Below are 14,208 nucleotides of genomic sequence, written 5' to 3'. Positions count from 1 at the left end.
TAATGAGTGACCATGGTCACATGATCAAATGCAAGGCGTTTTGAACGGAGAGCAAAAGTAATTACATACAGTGAAGGGTCTATCCAATCTAAACTTGAATATTGACAGATGAGTGAAGGAAAGGGGGAAAACAGAAACAGGGATTAGGACTATTTGCTTGCACATAGAATTACAGAACTGGTTGAACAAAATCGCCTGTTCCCATGTTTTAACTTTTCGTGTATAGCTAAGGTTTCCAATGTTTTAATGCTACAGCCCTTGCAAGTGGGTGCACCTGGATGTCATGGAACATCTCTTCTAACCTGTTGCAGATCAATTTCACACTAAACATTTGCCCTTATTAATTTTGGAGCTACAACAAGAGTAGTTAGAGAAATTTCCTACAATAGTAAGACAATGTAAAGAATAAAGAAATGCAGAGAGAAGTTCATATTTTAAAGAATGTTATGATTTTACTTTGCATCCACAATTGAAACTATAACATTTGAAGAAAGTGTTGCAATACTTTTTACATGACCACCACAGTAGACCATCACTGAATTTCACAGTAGGCTTCCCGCTTTAATAGGAATAAGTTGTATTCCTAACAGATCTATCTGAGGGACATATGACACCAATTGATTAGCTTACTCTGTTTGACATTATTGTTCAATTTCATTTTTTAAAAAAACAGGTAAACTACCATTAATGACATTAACTGGAACTTCAAAACGAACAAAGATCTTTAGCTTTTTGGGTCTATATTTCGTCTGTTCAAAGTGAATGGTGTAAGTAAGAGATGATCTTTAATACAAGATCATTTTTAGTTGGACTGTTTATGCTTCAAATGCTCCATTAATTCATGGAAGTTATTGTCACTATATAGAAGAATTCCACTTTTTTTTTGTCTGCTCATCCATGAATATTTTTAAAATTTGAAGTAGTTTTGCGATTTAATGAATAAATGCAATTTTGCTCATTGTATTAATGAGTCACCTCAAAATGACAGAGCAAGGATAATGGTACACGACACAAAATTTGGAAACAATAAAAGAGAAGATAAAATAAATCAGTAAGTAACTAGTGGCTTCAATTATATTGCTAAAGGTTGATTTGGGTCAGATGCATAGGTGTCATGATTAGCTGCTGAAAGGGTGTATTTTGGCAAAACATCTGCTCAAATTCCATCTCTTGGGAGCTAGCTTCAGTAATACAAGATGATTATGTTCAAATGTTGGATTTATGGAGAGTAGAAATGCTGCAAGGGAAAGATGTGCTTCTTATGAGAAAGGTAACTTCAGTTTCAGAGATAACTAGTAAGCTTGTGGAGATGTGGAAGTGTAAACCCAAGTTATAGGATGGTATATAATGTCAGGAAGAATATAAGAGTCAGCTGCTATTGATATTTGTAATTATGTTGTATCTTTTGAGACTTAAAAGCGGCAATATTTTCATTGCTCCATCGGAGGAGATAAAAATCCAATGATTCAACTATTGCATACCAAGAGAACTGGAAGAACTTAATCCAAGCAATCAAATGGAAGATGAAGCTGAAAGCATGGAGGGAAATATTAGTAAAAGTGGACAGAATAACTTCATAAGTGGAAGTGAGATTGAGATAGATGTGATTTTGGTTCGAGATCATAATAGGAAATTATTTAAAACTACATGGCTGCCTAATTTGATTGCATAGTGCCTGTCATTACAGTGTGATGTGTGCTGTATCAACTCCAAAAAAGACATTGCATCTTGTCCAATCTTCTGGTGCACTCTGTTGGGTTACATTTTGGACATGTTGTTTTTAAAAAATATTGACTGAATGTATCTAGGGAGGAAGGTTAAAACATCAGTCAATTTGATGGTAATTTGACTGGCACGAGTATATATATATATATATATATATATATCCAAGCTCAAAGGTCCAACTGTTGCACCCTCCTAATCCCATAAAGTGGAAACGGTTTCAACAGGGGAAGGGCACCCAGCCTCCAATTGATTTGATCATGAACAACCAATGATTGCTCATTGGTTATTGCTGCATTATACAAACTATTTGACTCTTCCTCATTGCTGTAGCTTTTGTCCCAGTTAGGCACAACCAGAAGAGTGCAAAAAGAAGTCACAGAAGGACAGGATATTTCTAAATCAAGAAGATGGGAATGGTGGAGAAGGAAATATTTAAACATTCAAGTCCGTAAAAAGCTGGAGGCAGGTGCAAAATAAACTACTTGAATTTTGACCTTTATCTGAAGAGAGTTGGCGGAGAAGTTGGCTTTGTATGCAGTTCTGGTGAGAGCCCATCTGGAGTACAATTGACAGCACTAAACTCAGGCAATGTAGAGCAGCTCTGAAAAGGATATATTGAGCTTAAAGTGGAGCAGTATGTAGTTATCAGAATGCTAATAGCTGAAAATGTTGAATAATGAGGATTGAATATATAAACCAGCCTTGTATTCCCTTAATATAAAGAATTAATCAGATCTAATTGAACCATTCCAGATAATTACAGGTTTTGTTTTGGGGAATAGAAATAATTTATTTGTTCTTGTGTGATGGCCAGAACAAGCATCTCAGCCTTCAAATTCAGGCTAGAGTGATGTCAAAAGAGATCTCTTCCCAAAAAAGTAGCAGAAATTTGGAAACTTATCTTCCCTAAAAAGCTGCTGATGGTAGATCAATTGAGATGTTCAGAATTTAATATGGTCAAGAAGGCATATGACAGGCTTACTGCCTTCATTTGGGGTTTAGAGTATAAAAAGTGGCAAGTCTTGTTGCATCTTGATGGAAATTCAGTTAGGCCATATTTGGAATATTTTGCACATTTCTGGTTGCTACCCAACCAGAAGGATAATGGGAGCTTTGGAGACGGCATAGAAATGATTTACCAGGATGTTGCCTGGCTTGGAAGGTATTAGCTACGAGGAACGATTAAACAACCTTGGTTTATTTTCACTTGAAAGTTGAAGGATGCCCTGATAGAAGTTTACAAAATTGAGAGGCATGAATTGATTAGAAAATCAGTCTTTTCTCAATGTCAAAATTGCTAGGAGCAATTTTAAAGATGATGTGAGGGGCAAGTTTTTTTTAAAAGAGTGGAAGTGCCTGGAATATAGTGTCAGAGAAGGCAGTGAAGGTAAATACAATAGCAACGTTTAAGAGGCATCTTGACAGTTACATGTACAGGCAAGGAATAGAGGGATGTGGACTGCAGAGAGGCAAAAGGTTTAAGTTTAGAAAGGAATTGTGTCGGTGCAGACTTGGTCGGCCAAAGGGCTTGTTCTTGTGTTGAACTTTGTTCTCTTTTTGTTCTTGGTTCAGTTGTGATTAATATCAGGTTTACAGGCTTTTGCAACTAAATCAGGTCATTAAGTTTTCAAAATTCATTAGCAATTATCTAATTGAATGGTGTTGAACACTTGTGCTCCAGTGCAAATATGGCATTCTATGGTTGTCCATTCATTATATTATAAAATCAAAGGTCTAATTGTAGTTGTTCCAGGGGTTTTATTCCACTTTACTTCAAAGAAGCTAACAAGTCACTTCTCTCCATTGTTCAAGGAGTAAAGAGAGACTACCAGAAGTTGAGTCAAGTGTAATACAGAATACAAGAGTGGTGAAATTGAAGAAACTGATTTGCTTTTAATTTGTTTAAAGCTCCCCTATATTTATAAAATATTTTAAGATATAAGATGTCAAAAACTTTAGGCAGCACGGTGGCTCAGTGGTTGGCACTGCTGCCTCACAACACCAGGGTCCCAGGTTCGATTCCAGCTTTGGCTGACTGTGTGGACTTTGCACATTCTCCTCATGTCTGTGAGAGTTTCCTCCGGGTGCTCTGGTTTCCCCCCTCAGTCCAAAGATGTGCAGGTCAGGTGAATTGGCCATGCTAAATTGCCCGTAGTGTTAGGTGCATTAGTCAGAGGGAATGGGTCTGGGTGGGTTACTCTTTGGAGGGTCGGTGCGGACTTGTTGGCCTGAAGGGCCTGTTTCCACACTGTAGGGAATCTAATCTAATCTTTCTTAAGAGTGGGCGGCACGGTGGCACAGTGGTTAGCACTGCTGCCTCACAGCGCCAGAGACCTGGGTTCAATTCCCGCCTCAGACGACTCTCTGTGTGGAGTTTGCACATTCTCCCCGTGTCTGCGTGGGTTTCCTCCCACAGTCCAAAAATGTGCAGGTTAGGTGAATTGGCCATGATAAATTGCCCGTAGTGTTAAGATGAAGGGGTAAATGTAGGGGAATGGGTCTGGGTGGGTTGCACTTCGGCAGGTCGGTGTGGACTTGTTGGGCCAAAGGGCCTGTTTCCACACTAAGTAATCTAATCTAATATAATCTAATCAAAACTTAGTAAATAATTGTGTTACTGAAATTTCATCAGTAGCCACATGTGCTGTTGTGACGTTTACTCTTCAGTTGATCAATATGCAACAGTGAAATGTTAAATGTCTAAATTTGTTTTGAGAGTGGTTATAATGTGCATTTTGGAGCATTTACTTATTAATGGTATATCGGCCACTTTTTTTGTTCTTTGGCTGCCACCTGCAATTACAAATTCCAACTTGGGTTGCCATCTGATTTTCTTTTCTTGCTAGTGAAGTGTTTTTGAAATTGCTTTGGGCACAAAATCTTAGCTTGCAATATTTTGTTTTGTTTTCATCTTAATAGCAATTTCTGTGATTTTTTTTTTCTTATTTCTTAGAAATGCATTGGAATAAGATTGGAAGTTTGAAAGCTGTTTTCTTCGATGATCAATGCTGAAAATGAACCAACAACTAGCATTGATTACTCGAATAACAGTCCCATTAAGTAACCTTGTCTTTTCAACTCTGGAGAAAACTTTGAATATAAAAAGTCGTAAGGCCAGACTCTTGACAAAATATATATTTATAACTCTAAGACTTTTAACACACAGCAACTTTATGTAGCATTTTCTAGGGTAAAAACTTTTGATTCTATTCAAAAGAATTAATAGAAATCCTATGTTCAAACAATTACTGTTGCAAAGAAGATACTAATTTGACAGCACATGTTTTGTGGATCTCAGCTAATTACAAATCATTGATTTTAGTGGTTTGGAAATAATAATCACTTCACAGTGGTTAGTATGTGGAATTGTCTCTGCCAAAAGCAGTTCAATACATTGAATTTTTTTAAAAGGTAAGGAAAAATTTGGAGTTATATAGTGCCCTCTCTGATTAATGGATATCATAAAGTATTTAATAGCTAATGAAATACACTGTCTATTTATCATTGTAATGTGGAAAACATGAGAATCAATTTGCACACTAAAAGCTACTTAAAAGCAAAGTAGTAATGACAAGACAATCTCTTTTGATAAGATAATTGAAGGCACAATATTGGTCATGAAGTTAGCGATAGCTTCCCTACTGATGTTTGACTCGTTCATTATTATTGTTTCCTTATTTTATGTTCCTTTTGTTCAATATTATCCTTTATTCTTCCTTTTGTCCACGAGATCTCATTCTTGGCTTAGTTATTTTTAATGAAATATATTTCTCTAAAACACTCTTGATCTCTCTTTCAATTTGTGTAGTCCTACCTCCTAGCAAGTATTTTCTTGTTTCCCCTTGCTTAGTTCCTCATCCTGCACAGTTTTCTCCATTCTATTCCTTTACTACTTGTATGAAACCACATCACTTTCAATTAACTAATTTATACTTTATTGTTACAGTTAGATGTGAGGTTTGCTTTCCTTATTCCTCTGTATCACTTCCTGTTAGTGCTTCCTTCCTTGCAATGGGTCAGAAAGAAATCTTTTTGTGAGCAGTTGTCATCCCTGATGATTGCAGTTATGTTTTTAAATTGTATCTTATAAGTTAAATATTCCTTTTAAATAGCTTGTATACAATATTATATTGGCAATCATAGCTGCAATTATGTATGTTATCCCAGTGATATCTGATTCTTTAATCCAACTGTTTTCACTTCTGTCTTTTTAGTACTGTTCATTGCAAACGAAGTTCAGTATATAATTTTTCATTGTTTCTGTTTTATGTGTAATGTTCCTATGGTAACCACCCTTAAGTTTTGAGTGTTTATTACTGTTATCTCTTTTTATACTTGGCCTTCGCTCCAGACCATTGCTTTGCCATACATACCTTTTCCTTGTTCCAGTTTAAATTCCTTTCTATCGTACTATTTCTTTCCAACAGAACCTTTTCCCCAGCATCTTGCTGGTTTGGTGCACTTTGACCACAGCGTTGTCTGCACCCAAAGCAAGGAATTGAGGTTAGTCTGACACAGTGGCATTGTGCTGGTGTCCATCTTGAAGCAGGGCATCAATGGCATGACCCATTTTCCGTGGTGAGAAGATATTTTTGGTGAGCTTTGATCACAGTAGAGGTGGTTAGCAATCTGATTAGCCTCCAGTTCTTCATGAAATAAATCACGCTCATGCCTCTTGCTGTGGCATCTGATGACTAAGTTGTCAGTAGACTCTTAGGGTTTCTGTCCAAACAGCATGTTGGTGTCTGTCAACCCAGAAGTTGATTTGTATCTTACCTAGTCCTGAAGTACTCTCCAGGTCATGCCTGGACCTTCATTGACCTGAAAAGGACTGGATGTGTTCATGTGGTGAAGCCCCACCATGCTGATGGCAAGTAATATTTTGAAACTTTCTCTTAAGACCTGTGAAATAAAACTTCACATGTTGCTTAAGTAGCTGTAGTTTGATGAAGGTGTCACTCACTTCCCAATCCATCGTCAAATGCCTCCCTTTCATTTTTGTTTTGGTTGACGTTATATGGCTTTTGGGTTTTTTGAAGTAGAATGCAAGCCTCGTTTGTTCCTTTCTTGGCTTGATTCACTGTTCTGACCTTTTTTATTCTTTCTTTTGCCTCTACTTTATTTTTCCACTGTTGTGGCCTCCAAGTCGTAGCCTCTTTTAAAAAGTTTTGCTCAGTATATGTGTCTGTACCTTTAAGATATAAAGGTCTGTAGTAGGAGGTTCCAGTCTGAAATGCTTGCCCCAGATCAGTAGAAATTATGTCACACTGGCTCTGGCACCTAATTGAAGGAGACAAAATAGTGGAAACAACTGACCACTGCTCACAGATGAGCTGCTGTAGTTTAGCAGATCACTCTTTATTGTTTAAAGTTATTTTTTTGTCCAACAGGAGGACTACATAGTTATATATTGACTTCCAATGTTAGTTTTATGTCTGTAAGAAACCTTTTTGCTGTTTATTTTTAACTTTCAGACTGAAACAAGCATTTTCCACTGCAGTATCTTAAATTCTATGTTGGAAAGCAGGCTGAAACTATGTGCTAGTCCAGTTTGCTTTCTGATCAATTATTACTTCCAGGATGTTGAGGCTTAGTGATCCAGCGGTGGTAATACCATTGAATGTCAAGGAGTAATGGATAGATTGTCTCTTGCTAGAGATTACCTGGCATGTGTGGAAAAACAAGTTTTACTTGCCTCCTGCCAATTCAAGCCTGGACATTGGCCCAGTTGTTGCAGTTCAACATGGATTGCTTCAATGTCTGACGAGTTGTGGTTGGTGCTGAAAATTGTGTAACCATTAGCAAACAACCTTTCTGATGATGATGAAAAGACATTGATGAAGCAACTGAACATGGTTGGACCATGTTCACTTGCTGAGAAACTCTTGCAGCCTTGTCCTGGAGCTGAGATGTCTGACCTCCAATAACCACAACTGACCTCCTTTTGTGCTTTGTATGACTGCCATAAGAAATAGGCACAGGAACAAGCTGTTCAGCAACTTGAACCTGCTCCACCATTTAATAGGATCCTATTTCTGCCCTTTTACTTTTCCTGCCCTTCTCCATAACCCCTGATTCACCTACTGATCAAGGATCGATCTATCTCAGCCTTAAATACACACCAGGATGCCTCCCCACAACTCACTGTGGCAAGGAGTTTCAAAGACCCTCAACCCTCTAAGCAAAGAAATTTCTCCTCATCTTAGTCTTAAATCAGCATATTTTTATTCTGGGACTATGCCCTATGGTCCTGTTCTCCCCCATGAAGGGAAACGTGCTCTGTGTTTACTCTGTTAAGTCGCTTAAGAATCCAGTATGTTGCAAGAAGATCACCAAGCTTAACTCTCATTTGTCTAGGCTCCAGTGTACATGTTCAGTTCTGAAGATGGGTACTGGACCCAAAACGTTACCTCGGCTTACTCTCCACAAACATCCTGCCAGACCTGCTGAGTTTTTGCAGCAATTTCTTTTTTGTTTCTGATTTCCAGCATCCAAGTTCTTTTGGTTTGTTTATTTATTACCATCACTATAATTGAGCATGATGGAGTTATAAGAAGTTGCATTGATTTTTTTTGACTCTTGATGCAAAGTTTTTTTCCATGAATTCCATGCCTTTTAAAAATAAAAAAGTGCATTTGCAGAATGTTAAATTGTTGTTGCAGAGCAATTGACCAGAAAATTAGATTGTCAAAATTTAATAATTTACAAGATGTATGAGCTGAATCTTCACTAGAGTGCCAATTTACGTGAAGCTTTCTTTACTTACTTTTCTAATCCTTCACCCTCCTGCTATTATCTAGCTTTCCCTTAAATGCTGTGCTGTTTGTCATTATAGAGAGATCTACATTCTCATCAATTGATGCAGATTTTCCTGAGTTAGCTAATGGATTTATTGTGCAATCACATTATTATGGCATCTAGGTTTGGACAACACCTGCTGCAAAAAAGCAGAAACCTCTACTCTGCACCTGTCCTATTAAAACATCGCTATAATTTTGAATATTGTGATCAAGTCACATTCTTTCTTAATTTGTAAATTGGATGTAAGCGTCAATGGCTAGGCTTCTATGTTCTCCCTCTATAGAAAAGAGCTCCAGTCCTGCATGCTGTTTTGGTGTCAACTTTATAAATTAATTTTGCATTTTTTTCCTGAATCTTAACTATTACTTTTGTAGTATCATGACTAGAAATGTCCACTATTCTCAGTCTGTCTGTTTTCAAGTTTTTTTATCTCGCTCAACCTCAGCAGAAAGCAGTGTGGTGAGTTACTGTATTAGCTAGCTTTTAACTATCTTAACTGGATCAGTTATAGTTCTGAAATTTCTATCACAAATTTAGAGTTGTACCCTATTCATGTTGTTGTGAGGCTCCTAGAACCCACTGTCTAGAATTGAGTACTCAACCTATAGTCTTCAGTTGTCTGTCGCCACCGAATTACTTGGAGAGGAGGTGAATGGTTTGAATTGGATTCATATTGGCGTTAAATGTTCAAGAATGAGGTTGAATTGGTATGTTGATGTCTTAAGTGGTGAAGGATTCCAGGAATCCCAGGATTCTTCGAAATCAATCTTGTGTAATGTTACAAGCCAATAATTAATGGAGTATTGCTTGCTGTTTCTAGAAGAAGTGAATGCGCTTCAAATGAAATGCATCAAAACAAGTAGGGATTCTACAGATGCTCGCTTCCTCATTATCATGGAGACCTAAACATAATGGGCTGTTGCATGATTTCAGTCAGCGGGGTGACCAAAAACACATGGTTATAACAGGCTTAAAGTGACTACCTTATTTTCTTTATCACTTGGTTCCTCTTAAAAATGCTTGAATTAGAGAACATTTAAATTAACCCATTCAGACATATTATTATGACACACCTGGAGCAGGTGGGAGTCCTCATCCAGAAGTAGGAACAATAATACTATGCGTCAAGAGATTAATATTTGAACTATGCTCCAATACCTCTGGATGCCAATATAGTACTAAAGGTTTTTTCAAAGCTTAATTTAAAAGGTGCACCAGCTTCATCAAATCAGAATGTTGGAACACAAAATGAGACCATTCAATCCATAATATCTGAAAAATATATAAGCAATTACATGTGCAATCCATCAAATTGTCAAAAAGTGAATTGGTTAAAAATCTTTCAACACCTAATTGTAACAATGTTGTTGGTATAGAGACTTCACCCATGCCAACCAAATATCCCAACCCAGTCTAGTCCCACCTGCTAGCACCCGGCCCATATCCCTCCAAACCCTTCCTATTTATATACCCATCCAAATGCCTTTTAAATGTTGCAATTTTACCAGCCTCCACCACTTCCTCTGGCAGTTCATTCCATACACGTACCATCCTCTGTGTGAAAAGTTGCCCCTTAGGTCTCTTTTATATCTTTCCTCTCTCACCCTAAACCTATGCCCTCCAGGGACTCTCTGACCCCAGGGAAAAGACTTTGTCTATTTATCCTATCCACGCTCCTCATAATTTTGGAAACCTCTATAAGGTCACCCCTCCGCCTCCAATGCTCCAGGGAAAACAGCCCCAGCCTGTTCAGCCTCTCCTCATAGCTCAAATCCACCAACCCTGGCAACATCCTTGTAAATCTTTTCTGAACCCTTTCAAGTTTCACAACATCTTTCCAATAGGAAGAAGAGCAGAATTGCATGCAATATTCCAACACCGGCCAAACCAATGTCCTGTACAGCCGCAATGTGACCTCCCAACTCCTGTACTCAATACCCTGACCAATAAAAGAATGCATACCAAATGCTGCCTTCATTATCCTATATACCTGCTATTCCACTTTCAAGGAGTTGTGAACCTGCACTCCATGGTCTCTTTGTTCAGCAACACTCCCTAGGAACTTACCATTACGTGTATGCATCCTGCTAAGATTTGCTTTCCCAAAATGCAGCACCTTGCATTTTTCTGAATTAAACCCCATCTGCCATTTCTCAGCCCATTGGCCCATCTGATCAAGATCCCGTTGTAATTTGAGGTAACCTTCTTTGCTGTCCACTGCACCTCCAATTTTGGTGTCATCTGCAAACTTACTAACTGTACCTCCTATGCTCACATCCAAATCATTTACGTAAATGACAAAAAGTAGTGGACCCAGCACCGATCCTTGTGGCACTCCACTGGTCACATGACTCCAGTCTGAAAAACAACTCTCCACCACCACCCTCTGTCTTCTACCTTTGAGGCAGGTGTGTATCCAAATGGCTAGTTCTCCCTGTATTCCATGAGATCTAACCTTGCTAATCAGTCTGCCAAGGGGAACCTTGTCGAACGCCTTACTGAAGTCCATATAGATCACATCTACCGCTCTGCCCTCATCAATCCTCTTTGATATGTCTTCAAAAAACTCAATCAAGTTTGTGAGACATGATTTCCCATGCACAAAGCCATGTTGACTATCCCTAATCAGACCTTGCCTTTCCAAAGTTGAAACTTTATTGCTGGAACAGCACAGCAGGTCAGGCAGCATCCAGGGAACAGGAGATTCGACGTTTCGGGCACAGGCCCTTCTTCTTTCATTCCTGAAGAAGGGCCTGTGCCCGAAACGTCGAATCTCCTGTTCCCTGGATGCTGCCTGACCTGCTGTGCTGTTCCAGCAATAAAGTTTCAACTTTGATCTCCAGCATCTGCAGACCTCACTTTCCCTTGCCTTTCCAAATACATGTAAATCCAGTCCCTCAGGATTCGCTCCAACAACTTGCCCATCACTGTCGGGCTCACTGATCTATAGTTCCCTGGCTTGTCCATACCACTCTTAAATAGTGGCACCACGTTAGCCAACCTCCAGTCTTCTGGCTCCTCACATGTGACTATTGATGATACAAATATCTCAGCAAGAGGCCCAGCAATCACTTCTCTAGCTTCCCAGAGAGTTCTAGAGTACACCTGATCAGGTGCTGGGGATTTATCCACCTTTATGCATTTCAAGATATCCAGCACTTCCTCCTCTGTAATATTGAATATGCATTTATCATGAAGACCTTGACCCATTAAAGATCCATTGGTTTGATTTTTTTCACTATTTACATGATTTCCTTTTAAATTTATTGTTAGATTGAAATATTAATATGAGATTAAATAATCTATATCTTCAGATATGTGACTGCAACTTCAGTGTATACATTCTTGAAAGAGTTAATAAGCCTTATTAATAAGGAGCTGAATCTCTCTCAAATGCAGGCAACTTCAGTTGCAGAGCTGATCAGTATCAATAAATTGGTAAAGACAGAGTTCAACATTTATCTGTCTGAAAACATCTATTAATAGAGCTGCCTACACAACATCACATGGACCGACTCCCAGTTGTATTGCTGTTTGCACTGACAATCTGCATCAAATATGATTACAGCATTGCCTTCTAGTGGCAAATACCTCCCTGGGAAAAGCTTTTAACAAATCACGTTGATTAACTCGATCAATCAACCACTCCCAAGCAGACCAGTCATTTCCTTCTCTAAGTCCTGTTGAATTTCATTCTGATGCTGAAACAAGATTGTATCCTGAGCTGCTCAAATCTCCTGAGTTCTGTTGGAGCATTCATGTAATTTTTCCATATGTGCCATGTTGCACCATTATTGTGTTTTACAATGTTTAGCCGAACTGAAGTTTTGTTAACACCATTGGGTTCCCACTTATCCTGACTGTTATAACCATGTGGTGTTTACATTGTACATCTGAGAGAACACAGTCTTTCCTGGAGCTTGAATTGGATAGTAGGTAAGCATGTTACTTCATGATATTAACAAATCTACAACTTAGGATTGAAATGATTAGGAAAACTTTAATTCATTAAAAAGCTGTACTTTTTCTGAAGAAGATTTGTAAATGGATGTTTTATTGTTTAAAAAGTGCATACAATTTCAATTTTAAAAATACATGTACTCATACACATTTTGCAGCCAGGTTCAAGTTAGATATTGCTTAATTATTGGTTAGAAATGGTAATTGCTAGCTTTGTAAAATTTTGCTGTCTGTGCTTCCTGGAAATAGGTGGGGAAAGCTGTATTGGAATATTTTATGCAATGGATAATTTTCAACTTGTCAGTACGTACTTGAAGCAAATATGGCAATATCCACAACCCACATTATTATCAGTAAGAAGTCAAGTAGTAGAGCTAACAAAGAAGCACTGATCATGCATACTTTAAGATTTATCTGTGCACTATTTCTATATTGACATTTTGCATCGAAAAATAGTCTTTATAAATGCTCACATCATATTATAATGAGACTTTGTATTTATGTCTGTAAAGCTCCATAAGACGAGTAGTGGCTTCTAAGACCTTTTCAGTCAATGCTAATTATGCATAAATTGGATTTAAGGCACGTAGGGATTTCTCAATTAAAGCATTTTTTGATTTGTGGTATATTTGATTTGCAGATTTTATGAAGGTGCTCTTGGGTACATAATCAAACAAAGACACCCTATAAATGCTTCCAATTCAGGAAAGCATGATTATGTTCAGATATGGTGAAATGCTTATCAGATTAAGGTTCTAAAATTATCTTCTGGGTTGGTGGAACTGGGATGATGATTTGCTCTTTAAGAGATCACACTCCAATGTTCACTGTTTAATGGTCTACTTTCATCAGTTTAGCAATGAGATTGCTATGCACCTGGTAATCTGTGGAGATAGCAGTTATATAGTGGTTGCATCTTACTCCTTAATAGTGGACAAGGTTATTCACTTCATTAGATGTGATTAGTTCTGCTTCTTGTGGTCCTCTGTGTTCCAGTGTAATTTGATTTTTTGTAAAGTCCATGAATTTGACTTTCTGTACAGTTGTACAAGTGTTTGCTTCAGGCCTTTTTTTTTATAAAGCAGCATTGGTTTGTTTTTACTGCTATAAATTTGAATTTTCCTTGTTGGACAGAATCTTCATTCATGATGCTAAATTCCACATATGCAGAGAAACACAATCCCGCCTTTCAATGAATTGCTTCAGGAAAAGTGCTGTACTGAAGCCTTCAGTTCACTTCCAGGTTTTCCCTTGTGTTTCTACCACGTGTTTTTCCTTCAGGTTTGAATTTCACTTTTGATTATTTATAACTGAATGGTCAAGCAGGATCATCCTCCTAATCACGTGTACATTTATCTCTTGCTGAAGAGAAATATGGGGGCTTGTGTTGTAACACAAACAGCCCAGATGTTTGTTAATGAGGATCAATGATAATGTACACTTTACGTAAATATCAGGATGTAGATTATTGCAACACGTTTCTGTCATTCAGAGACTTATAATACAATAATCTGTCGTACAATATATCGATGCTCTACTGCTTGAGGACTACAGGAAAAATGGAGCTCAAGTTAATGCTTGAGAGAAATACTGGACTGTTTGTGTATGTGAGGAATCAAATGAGCTCAATATTCAGAGGCAAAGGCAATCCAAATTCAATGATAGTGTTGACATCGGGATATCAATATTATCTCGTCAGAAATGCTTTTGAAATTCCTTGCA

The 14,208-nt window shown here is 37.9% G+C and overlaps 1 protein-coding gene across 6 annotated transcripts in view; it reads left to right on the top strand.

The window, feature by feature from the left end:
- The window catches only part of iqsec1b (IQ motif and Sec7 domain ArfGEF 1b), a 489,188-nt gene that overhangs the window by 379,989 nt on the left and 94,991 nt on the right, over window positions 1-14,208 (top strand). The window contains exon 1 of one of the 6 annotated variants that reach the window (XM_043707987.1): window positions 12,375-12,462. The exons of the other annotated variants lie outside the window; for them this stretch is intronic. Coding sequence (XP_043563922.1) covers window positions 12,398-12,462 — 65 coding nt within the window. The 5' untranslated portion in view covers window positions 12,375-12,397. Of the gene's footprint in view, window positions 1-12,374; window positions 12,463-14,208 lie in introns of those variants that run through there. 6 annotated transcript variants of the gene reach the window in all.

Source organism: Chiloscyllium plagiosum, chromosome 18 (genome assembly GCF_004010195.1).
Source record: "Chiloscyllium plagiosum isolate BGI_BamShark_2017 chromosome 18, ASM401019v2, whole genome shotgun sequence".
NCBI classification, from domain to species: domain Eukaryota; kingdom Metazoa; phylum Chordata; class Chondrichthyes; order Orectolobiformes; family Hemiscylliidae; genus Chiloscyllium; species Chiloscyllium plagiosum.
Note: the sequence above shows the minus strand (reverse complement) of the source record. Positions and strands in the feature narration are given on the sequence as shown.